Below are 11,934 nucleotides of genomic sequence, written 5' to 3'. Positions count from 1 at the left end.
CTTTGAGCAGTTGTTAAGACTGGAAAAGCGCTATATAAATACAGTACATTTACATTTACATTTACATTGGCTGCATCTCTGATCAGTCTTCTCCTTGTCTGAGCTGAAAGTTTACAGGGACGGACAGGGGCTTGGTAGATTTGCAGTGGTCTGATACTCTTCCATTTCAAAATGATCGCTTGCACAGTGCTCCTGGGATGTTTAAAGCTTGGAAATCTTTTTGTATCCAAATCCGGCTTTAAACTCTCCACAACAGTTACGGACGCCTGTGTGTTCCTTGGTCTTCATGATGTCTCTGCGCTTTCAACAGAACCCTGAGACTATCACAGGCAGGTGGATTATACAGAGACTTGATCACACACAGGTGGATTCTATTTATCACCATCAGTCTTTAGGACAACATTGGATCATTCAGAGATCCTCGCTGAACTTCTGGAGTGAGTTTGCTGCACTGAAAGTAAAGGGGCCCAATAATTTTGCACGCACCCATTTAGTTTTTATTTGCTAAAAAAGTTTAAAATATCCAATAGATTGTTCCACTTCACCATTGTGTCCCACTTGTTGGTGATTCTTCACAAAAATAAAAATGTTATATCTTTATGTTTGAAGCCTGAAATGTGTCAAAAGGTTGAAAAGTTCAAGGGGGCCAAATACTTTCGCAAGGCACTGTAAATACAACAACAACAGACAAGCCTATTGTTCCTGCTGGGTTTCAACTCAAACCCATTCTTTTAACATAATAAATTCCTTCCAAGAATTAGTGTTCCAGTCTTTGCAAGAATGAACAGATTTTCCTAATTTGTGAAACCTTACGTTATTTTTCAAATCCCTTCAAGTTGTCCTTAAAAAAAGGATTCAACTAAGAAGGCTTGTGAATTTCATCACTGCAGATTTCTGCTTCCCTGTGTCTGAATCACTGCCCATCTCTGATGTTTGTAATGGATTTAAAAAGGGTCTGGAGTGTTGCTTATTGTTTCCTGTTTAGAAAAACAACTGAGCAAATCAGAGCTTTGTAGGTGGGATTAGATTTGGACATTTTCTTCCTGTGCCAGAGCCAGAAAACTCATGTAGAAATTGCTTCAGAAAAGGGGGACAAGTGGGGCTGAGATCCACACAGCTGTTCAGGTTGTTGTAAACCGACTTACAGCAATAACAACCCCTCAATCCACATGTTCTTCAATCGATGTGCGATATGTTAAGTGACTTACTCCAAACATCCACTACAGAGAAGGGTGTTATGGGTAACCCGCTCATGGGTAAACCGCGTCATATCATAAATACACATTTAACGGTACCAAAACTGAAACACTTTAATTTAAAACTTAAACTGGCCACTTGGTTAAGTGCTTGTTGGCAGCACTACAACATTTTGGGAAGTAACATTACCGTTTAGACTCAATTCACTGTCAAAAAGGTTACAGATGCTCTTCCCAATTTTCGGCAGAAAAGCTGCTGACAACATTGCCAGGAAATTGGTCATATTTACTTACTAAAATAACAGCCCACAAACTATTTGTATTTCCAGCAATATTGATGTGGACAATCACATTTTTACAGATGACATTCATGTTTTAAAAAAAATAACTGCAAAATGACACATCAACATGGTCAAAGTTGCTTAATACAAAAACAAAAAAGGAACATATTGTCATTTTGGGTTGCAATTAATCACACAACTGTTTAGAGAGGGCAGTGTTCAACTCTCTGTGGTCTAAGGGCATTTACACATAACTTTCCATATAGTGTCGCCCAAATGTTTTCTAGAGCAATGTGTAAAGAGATAATGTGGCACTTAAGCTGAAATGTTGATGTTCCCATTTTAAAATTCCTCAAATCTTTTTTTAAACCTTAACTTATGATGCAATATACAATTTGCTTCCTATGCTTAAATTAGTTTACTAAAGTCTTAGATAAATATTAGTTAAAATAGTAGGAGTTTTGTCAAACATTGTTTTGACTCGCCGGTACATTTTTCGTCCTCAGAGGGTTAAGGAAAGGATTATGTATCCCTTTACAGTGCCAAAAAGAAACATACAATATAAGCAGTGCAGAAGAAAAAAACAAGGGGGAGGGGAACAAGGTCCATAGTTCCTGAGTCGACTATATACATATGTAAAACAGTAAGAAAGATAAATATGGTTTGTATACGCAATATATAATATTTGATAATATGTTGGTTTTATTTTTCCGTTCACACTAAAGTGTATATTGACCATGAAAGCCGGAAAACGAAACATGTGGAACAATAGATACGCTCTTGTTGCAATACTGCCTTCCCTTCACACACTTTGCAAGTGGTTGAAGTCACCCAGAATCCCCACTCAACCATGTATATCAAAAGGGCATGATGAAAGAAGTAGTGAGGACTGTGAGGAGAGACAGAAGATTACAAGGTTACAGTGTACGCCACCTCTCCAGCCTGTTAAATGTGGGCAGTCTTTTCCGCTCAGCCACTTTGTGTCAATGTGTCACTGACACAGTCGAATGGAGGGATGAGGGAGAGAAAGTGTTGAAGGTTTAGTGAAAGAGAAAGTGGAGTGCTGCAGAGCTGCCGTGAATCAGACTTATCATTCTCTTTGAGAAATCTTTTCACATGACCTGATAGAAATGCAACTTTAATACACCTTTAGATTAGCTGGAATTGGCCTCATTTCTTAGAACTAAACCCTGACTGCCGCCACCAGCACCACCACCCCCCCTACACACACCAAACCCCAACCTTTCCTTTTCTCTATTCACAAGTCTCGCAAGGCTTATAAACTTTAACTCTAAGCTGCGCAATCTTTCAAATCCCAACTCTTTTGGATTTAACAGATATGCATGTTTTCCCAACCTTCGCAGTCTGATAGTTCAGTCTTTCAGGCGGGATCTACCAATCTCCGTTTCCCTCTGAGCTGGAGGAGCCAGGTTCTCTCACTAAATATGTGCTCAATCCACAGCTTTCATCCTGCTTTCTTGGGCCTCTTTGTAATAAATCCATCCTCTTCCTACAACTGTAAAGTAAACTCTAGCATGCGAGGGTTTCTCTCTAGATCTGAGGTTGAATTCACATGTTCCATAAGTCTCAGCAATAACAAAAAAAAATGTACTTCTGCTGCTCTGTACTTAATTACCTTAACAACCCATTTGGGCTAGGGATAGCCAACCACTCAACAGAAAATATAAACATATTTTTGACTGCCTCACTCACCATTGTGCACTGTATGAACATGTTGAATAGTCTTCTTTGTCAACACATAGACTTTAACACTGGCATATCTTTATTTACAAGGCTATGTTGGGTCTACTTCCCTCCTACCTTCTGACCTTCACCAGACTAAATAGTATAATGTTGGTTATCAGGATTTTTCCTTGCTGTTTGTTCCAAAAGGTCAGAACTGAACTGGTGAATAAAGGCTTTTAAGTTTGCTGCTCCCTAGTCTATTTTCAAGTCGTTCCACTTCTGGGATTGCCGGTGCCGCCAGAAATACCGCATGATATCACTCTTTTCAGCAGGGTGTCCGACACCCTCCTCTTTCTTTGTGTTGGAATTCTAAACTCTGGTGGATTCATGAGGACTATGGTTAAGTGGTCCTCAGATGTCTACAGGGTAAATCCAGACAGCTAGCTAGACGCTGACCTGCTGCCGCTGGGTCTAACGTTAGCAGTTTGCTGACCTGCTGCCTCTGGGTCTAACGTTAGCAGTTTGCTGACCTGCTGCCTCTGGTTCTAACGTTAGCAGTTTGCTGACCCGCTGCCTCTGGTTCTAACGTTAGTGGTTTGCTGACCTGCTGCCTCTGGTTCTAACATTAGCAGTTTGCTGACCTGCTGCCGCTGGTTCTAACATTAGCAGTTTGCTGACCTGCTGCTGCTGGGTCTAACGTTAGCGGTTTGCTGACCTGCTGCCTCTGGGTCTAACGTTAGCAGTTTGCTGACCTGCTGCTGCTGGGTCTAACGTTAGCGGTTTGCTGACCTGCTGCCTCTGGTTCTAACATTAGCAGTTTGCTGACCTGCTGCCGCTGGTTCTAACGTTAGCAGTTTGCTGACCTGCTGCTGCTGGGTCTAACGTTAGCGGTTTGCTGACCTGCTGCCTCTGGTTCTAACGTTAGCAGTTTGCTACCGCTGCCGCTGGGTCTAACGTTAGCAGTTTGCTGACCTGCTGCCGCTGGGTCTAACGTTAGCAGTTTGCTGACCTGCTGCCTCTGGTTCTAACATTAGCAGTTTGCTGACCTGCTGCCGCTGGGTCTAACGTTAGCAGTTTGCTGACCTGCTGCCGCTGGGTCTAACGTTAGCAGTTTGCTGACCTGCTGCCTGCTGGGTCTAACGTTGGTTTTGCTGACCTGCTGCCTCTGGTTCTAACGTTAGCAGTTTGCTGACCCGCTGCCTCTGGTTCTAACGTTAGCGGTTTGCTGACCTGCTGCCTCTGGGTCTAACGTTAGCAGTTTGCTGACCTGCTGCCGCTGGGTCTAACGTTAGCAGTTTGCTGACCTGCTGCCTCTGGGTCTAACGTTAGTGGTTTGCTGACCTGCTGCTCTGGGTCTAACGTTAGCAGTTTGCTGACCTGCTGCCGCTGGGTCTAACGTTAGTGGTCTGCTGACCCGCTGGGTCTACTTGTCCCTCCTCACTCCCTGCAACTCTGAGAGTGTCGCCCGAACTGCGTCGGGTCGCTCTCCCATACGCGCTCTCCTCCCAGCAAGCTGAAACACAGCTTAAAATGTTAGTAATTTTGTTGTGTACCAATTATATTAGCACGGGAAACAGTTCAATGGTCTTTCTATCCCTTTTTGTCTATGGCTTTGGAACCTCCACTGATAACTAAATAAATCCGTAATTCTTCAGAATGTACACCGTGGGACCGTCTAAATTCAATTTGCTAAATTGTGGCCCAACAGGGATGGTCAGCAGTATTGTTTATGATGTGATGTTCTGGATATTTAATGTCCATCTTTCTTAAAATGTACTAAAGTAGCACGTCACATGATATGATTGAGAGTTTCAGTCAATTAATTAAGGCCAGTTTTAAATTGTGCTGTCTAACTAAAATATTTATTTGGGATTAATCGCATTGTTATAGTTAACTCGCGATTAATAGCAAGTAATTGCACATTTTTATCTATTCTAAATATCCCTTGATTTCATTTTGTTCCATTATTTTTTCTTATTTTAATGCTCCTATGAACATGATACGATACTTTTAAAATAGTGCCGGAACCGAAAGAGATATATATATATAGATAGACAGATAGATAGAGTATATATAAAAGAGCACCTTGTTCAATTGTATTTGTCTGTTCCTTATGTTCAAAAATATAAAACAATAAAAAGTTTATCCAAAAAAAAAAAGGAGCAAAAAACGGCAAAACAACCAGTGGATGGGAAAAGGGTATTTTACAATGACTTTGAATGCACCACGAGGCTGGCGAGGCTGAGTCTGTGTTCAGCTACAGACTGTTGTTGGAATCCTCTCCAGTGAAATACAGTCACACTTTACACCGTTTAGCAGCATTTTAACCGTGTTTACTCCAGCTGCTAGCTAACGCTAGGCTAACATTAGCTGCTGCTAAGTGTAGTGTTAACTAGCGTCCCGTGCAGCGATGTTTCAGTTCCTCTAATGTCCGTTTTCGGAGCATCAGAAAGAAGCAAAGGAAGGCAAGTGGCACCTAAATAAGGCACCGAAATCCTATTCGGTCCGGTAGATAACGGTTACTCCCCCCCAAATAAAAACTCTTTGGATCTACACAATTCACATGGATGACATTTTCCCTTTCAAAACGGCAATTTTTGCCAAAAAGCAACTAGCTTGCAGGTGTGTTAATACTCTTTGGCTGGCTCGCAAGCTCAAACAAATGTGCGGAGTGCTTGTTGTTTTGTTTCCGGTCAAGCTAGATTCGGTGGGGTGTTGTAGTTTTCTAACGTTACTAGTTGTTGCAACCACATGTGAAAAAAACTATAAAGTTTGAAGGTTTATCCCGCAATAAAGAAAATTGACGCCGTTAAAATGTTTATCTGACAGGACTAGTTTTAAATTAATAAACTAAAACGATAAAATCGTACTTTACAACACTTTGTTGTTCTGGATTACTCCTCTAAAGCGTTCGTTGTCTTATTTAAATCACATGCCAACACACATGTTAAATCTTAATCCACCCACTGAGTGAAAAAAAACAAAAAACGGATTTCCCAATTTTTCCGGTCTGCATGGCAACCCACTGGCCGCACAACCCAGACCTAGGGAAGAAGCTGGGAAGAAGTTTCTCCCCACCCAATTCTGTAATAAAGTAATGATTAGGTCCCGGGCCGGCCCAAGGTTAGTGGCGGAAAATCCCAGCCTGTGGGTTGGGTCGGGCTCAGGCAGAGAATCTAAACTCTAATATAAAGTGACAGAAACCAGTAAGGCTATGTACAAAGAAGGACGCAAATCCCATTAAATAACAAGCTTTCAGGCAATTCCATACTCTCCACTGTCAAAACAGGGCACCTGTCTGTCCCAGAGTAAAAAAAATGTGTGTCCCCTTCCTCCATAATAACCTCCCTGCTGAGATTAGCAACACCTAAGTGTTTATAACAGGCACTTTTAATGATTTCTTCTCTATTTGAAAGTGTGTATAGTGTGAAAGTAAGTATTTGAACTGTAAATCCATAGCTCGGTAGTTGATGATATTCAAATTAGACATCACGTTGAATTACGCTTATGACTAGTAATTGGCACAGTTATGACTGATTGCATTTTGGAGAATAAATGATGGAACCGCTCCAATAAATGTCACAATGCAATCCACTTGGGGGTGCTAGAGAACATCCATGTGTAGCAGAGGGCACCCGGAGGAAGGACTGCTTTTTGTACCCTTAGTCTGAACTCTATATTTGGAGACAAAATAGAACTTGCGGTGTTTGTGCGTGTGTGTGCGTGCATACCTGTGTTCGTAGGATTTCTCCTTTGGTTAGCTGCATATCTCCAGTGAGTTCTTTCACAGTGATGCCCAGTGGCTCCAGTCGCTTACTGAAGTAATTAGTCATCTCAGCTGCCAAGGCCTTCATAGGAGCCACATATACAATCTACAGAGAGAGGGAGAGGGACAATGAGATAAATAGGATAGAGAACAGATGGGGGTAGAGTGGGGAAGGTAAAAGATGGGTTTGGGAATGGGGCGGGGGGGTACAGGAGAGTGGGACTGGAAGGACACTGTGATGATAAATGAGCAAACAGAGGCCGGATCATTTGTTCCCTGGCAACCAGCACAAATCACAATTTATTGAGAAATATGATGCCAGCCACTTGCATGGGTAAAGTTTAATGGTGATGTATGAAAAAGTGTCTACGGTCACTGGCTGGCACAGTGCAACGCTGTGTGTGTGTGTGTGTGTGTGTGTGTGTGTGTGTGTGTGTGTGTGTGTGTGTGTGTGTGTGTGTGTGTGTGTGTGTGTGTGTGTAAGCCTTCGTGAAAGAGAACAAAGCCTTTTGGATGTCTGAATTATTTATCTGAGTGTGCTATGATTTGACACAATGGGTGTATGAAGACGTACCAATATTTTTAGACTAAGCTGCCAATAGCTGTCTTTGTGCATATATTTACTGTTCTATTTTCCCCATTCTTGTATTTTTATGTTGACCACTTTCATCTCCTGTTTTTTCAAACTGAAGCATTCATAATAAACTTCTGAAACAACACTCACAATAAAAGCAATCTCTCTAACAATTGATTTGAAAGATGAAAAGACAAGACAAACATAAAGTAAAACCGCAGTCACAGCTTCTGACAAAGGAAGGAAGGAAGTTAGTCGTGGAGGGAGGTAGGTAAGGCTTTCCCAATTTACCTTTACAGGCATCCGATTTAAGTGTAATACTGTTCCCCCCTACACAAAACAGCTGCACAGTGGACACCGAGAGTCTTAAATCGGTCTTCCTTCCTTGACGGGCTAGATGTTCTAAAGCCCGAAAACAGAGCCAAGGAGGAGATGTAGGAGCCTAGATTTCTCTCAGGCAGCTCCAACTTCAATATGCTGAAAGATTATTATGGAATGTTTACCCAACAACGCCAAAAATGAACTGCCTACCCAAGCTTTAAATGACAAAAAAATGCTGCACGAATAAGCAAAACAGACGAATCCTCTTGGAGGTAAACCTAATCAAGTAAATCTAGCTGTCCTTGACTTAAAACCATCAGAAAGCTTCCATTTAAATGTTGCATGAACTCCCTGCATCCAAAGCTCCAAGGATTAGATCTGAATCTCTGCATGGGGTGTGTGAGTCTCAGCGAGGAACCTGCTTCATTTCATGAGGCATGTTGAGAGACTCTGGGGCGTGAGTGACACTGGAAATAATAAGCAGTTATCGCAGACATTATTAGACATTACACAGAAATTCTTTTGAATTCTTACTGTGACTCTGACTGACTTATTACAGTCAGTCCAGGTAGAAATGATCTTTGGCCCAACCCCAGCGATATGTAATCAAACCTTGGTTCTTCCTTATCTTAATATCTAGATAAAGTAGGAAATAAATTGGAGTACTGTTTTTGTAGTACTTATAATGGTCTATTTATCATGTTTCATATAATCATTCAAAGTAATGATTTTATTCATTCTTTCATTCATTCAAACTGCATCATATCCCCTGGGGCTGAACAATTTGGGAGAAAAATCAAACTGTGGACGCCTGGGTAGCTCACCAGGTACAGCGTGTACACATATGCAGAGACTCAGTCCTCGATGCAGCGGCTGCAGGTTAGACTCCGACCTGCGGCCCTTTGCTCCATGACATTCCCTTCTCTCTCCCCTCTAATGTCTAAGCAGTCTTGTCATAATTAAGGCCTAAAAATGCCGCAAAATATAATCTTGAAAAAAAATAATTGCAATTTTCCTGCCAGGTATTAGGATTAGGATTTGATTTGCACCATCAAGATAAATAAAGTAATACAAAATAAATAAAAGATCTACTGAAAATACAAATGACATTTCTGTAAACAATCTGTGATATGTAAGAATATTCCAGCCTTTTTCTTGTAAAAAAACAATTAATATAATAGTGAAAAGAGGAATAAAATACACTAAACAAACAAACAAATAAAATACGCTAAAATCAGATTAATCGCGAACTTCCCGATTGGCTAAAAGCATGCTTTCAAATTGCGATTTCGATTCTAATAACAACTAACCCTAAACCCTAATATCCACCTTAGCACCATAAGCCATATAAACCATATTCTGGATCTATGTGTTTGTGAATAGAATAGAATAGAGCTGCACGGTATTAGGAAGATATGAGAGAAAGTTACTGAATATCGAGACAACAATATCCATCTCGATACATAAACCAATGTTATAATGTACTCAGTTCTGCATTTCTGCTGCTTACATTTTTTAAACATTTTTGTAGTGTTCCCTGGACACAAACCAGTAAGAGACATTAACAATGAGTTCTGTAGTATTGCAGGTGAATGCTGTAAACCCTTTGAAATAAAAGATGATGAATTATAGCTCTGTTAATGACATGGTGCTGCAGCCTCAGAATGGGATTAGTAGTAGTTTCCTTTTCCGCCTGCAGGATTGCATCTAAATGAAATGATAGGTGTAGCCTACCACCATTCCAGTTTTCACCAGTAATAATATAGGATACCTGTGATTAAATATGAAATTAATAAACTACATTAGAGCTTACTCATTGACTCTAGCAGCAATTTTCTCCCTCACCAATTCTCGCTATTTACAGCAGTTGCTGTGATGCTTTTTTTAAACTAAATACTGAAAAACCCCTTTTGCAATTGCGCCCTATTGGTAGCAGAGTTATAAATTGACTATTTAAATTGCATGATTATTTTTTTGTCGACATACAGTTATAACCTACTGCCGTTAAAAGTGAAACCAAAATAGGCTATAAGGGTGTCTGTGCGTCATAGCACAAACACGGTTGACCCTCTTACACAACGGTTCACGATAATGACAAGTAGTCTATTGCATGATTGTATTATTATTATTATTATATTTATTATTATTTTTATTATTATTTGATGTTAACACCCTCAGTCGAAACCTTCCGTTGTGAATTGTGAAAGATTGTGGACGTGTCTTGACAAAGGAGATAATAAATTGCATTTGGTACGGTTTATAGTCGCTTTACACGTATCGTTAGTTGCATTGATTAAAAACTGTAACAATAGGCTACATCGGGTGGCATAGCAGGCTCTCTGTTCAAGTTATAGGTGGCCCCCAAATGAATGACCTCCCCTGACAAGAGTTCACGATAGTGAGAAATTGTAATGCACAGAAAGAACCTAGCCTCCACTTCTTAGCTCCCTGCACATAGAGCTCATTATCAATCATACTCCAATAGGTTCAACAGACTGGCCTACCTTAACTGCTGTCTCGATTGTGTCACAATAATCAAAACACTTTAGACTATTAAGCAAACAGGCTAATGAGACATGCATGTAGCTAGGCTACAGCATAAACAAAGTGAAACTCTTGGCTGACGCATCTTCTTGAGCTGTCACTGATTGAGACACATGAAGTTCTCAAAAATACTATTGGGTCTATAAACATTAAACATCACAAAATTCACATTCATTCAACAGACCTAATATTTGTAATTGCCTTACATCTGCCCCCCATTTTTTTTCTCATCGGATCTGCATCAATATCAGATATGGCATTTCTAAAATCAAATTAACAGAAATCCGTCGGAGCAACGGAGAACTTTAATCCCTGTGCGTGTCGCGTCAGACCTTGAATTCGTCCTTCTTGATGACACCCCCGGGCTGCAGGTGCTGGTGGATCTCGTGGAGCACGGTCAGCATGGCGATGTTGGTCTTGCCGGCGCCAGTCGGAGCGCAGATGAGCAGGTTCTCGTTGGTGTTGTAGGCCGTCTCGAACACGATGGACTGGATCCTGTTCAGACGCTTCATCCCCTTGAACACCAGCTGGCCGATCTGATCGAGCAAATAAGGGAAGGAAGACGCATTAACACCTTATTACAATATACTCACAATACACATGTCTGTAATAAATAAAAAGACAGATGGGGAATTCCTCAAAATATTCACATTGTATAATAAAAACTGTCCAATAACCCAATATAGTAAAACATTTAAATACGCAGAATGACCATGGATCACAAAGGAAGTGGTGTAGTCTAAGTGATACGCAGGTATACGCAGTATACCCACTAAGAAAGGTCCAGGATTTCCATATACCCACTTAAAAAAAATCCCCAATGGCGCGTAACAACATACTTTCCATTATAATTTTGATATATTTTGAATTGTCATCTGTGTTTTTCTTCCTTTGTTAATCAGTGTTTTGTAAATGTTGGTCCTGACCTAGCAGGAAAAGTATACTTCTGAGACAAAAATACATTAATATGTATTTTGGGTAAAACAAATAAATATGCAAGAAAGTATGATACACGATCCATAAGAATATATGAGAAATAAATAGTAATTTGTAAGGGAATTGGCAAGTCAAGTTAAATATTGGGGTTTCAAAAAAAAAGAAGAAACATTAGGAATTTGTTAAATAATTAAAAATGTTTCATGCAGAAGGGGTGAGATTAAATAAGTGTATACTTGTTTTGTTAAGATGGATAGAGCTGGGTTATCTATATTATTATTTTCTAAATTACCTGATTTTCTGTTTTCTTTTACATGTTCAAAATACATTTCAAAAGAAAGAAAAACAAACTATCACGTAATAATTAAGGCTTTTATCAGTAATACACACTACCGGTCAAAGGTTTGGGGTCACTTACAAATTTCTATTGCACTCGATTGTAGACAGAATACCAGCTGAGATCAGTTACAGTGTTTTTTTAACACGGCAGCAGTTTTCAGATTACATTATGTGCTTACATAATTTCAAAAGAGTTCTCCAATGTTTTTGTAGTTAGTTTTTTTAAATATCAGATTAGTACACAGAATGTGCCTTTGGGACATCGGATGAATGGTTGCTGATAATGAGCAA

General features: G+C 40.2%; 1 protein-coding gene and 1 long non-coding RNA gene across 4 annotated transcripts in view; one reads left to right on the top strand and one right to left on the bottom strand.

The window, feature by feature from the left end:
• Positions 1–11,173, top strand: part of LOC116691614 (uncharacterized) — a 12,753-nt gene extending 1,580 nt beyond the window's left edge. Inside the window, exons 2-3 of the long non-coding RNA XR_004332516.1 lie at positions 2,502–2,506; positions 11,075–11,173. This is a non-coding gene — a long non-coding RNA (uncharacterized LOC116691614). The remainder of the gene's footprint in view (positions 1–2,501; positions 2,507–11,074) is intronic.
• Positions 1–11,934, bottom strand: part of ascc3 (activating signal cointegrator 1 complex subunit 3) — a 263,454-nt gene that overhangs the window by 176,483 nt on the left and 75,037 nt on the right. For all 3 annotated transcript variants that reach the window (XM_032519352.1, XM_032519351.1, XM_032519350.1), the window contains 2 exons: positions 10,701–10,904; positions 6,895–7,035 (listed from right to left, as the gene is read on the bottom strand). In XM_032519352.1, the coding sequence (XP_032375243.1) occupies positions 6,895–7,035; positions 10,701–10,904 (345 nt within the window). The remainder of the gene's footprint in view (positions 1–6,894; positions 7,036–10,700; positions 10,905–11,934) is intronic.

The sequence above is a fragment of the Etheostoma spectabile genome, chromosome 6, assembly GCF_008692095.1.
Source record: "Etheostoma spectabile isolate EspeVRDwgs_2016 chromosome 6, UIUC_Espe_1.0, whole genome shotgun sequence".
Taxonomy (NCBI): Eukaryota; Metazoa; Chordata; class Actinopteri; order Perciformes; family Percidae; genus Etheostoma; species Etheostoma spectabile.
This window is presented reverse-complemented; position numbering and strand designations above follow the sequence as displayed.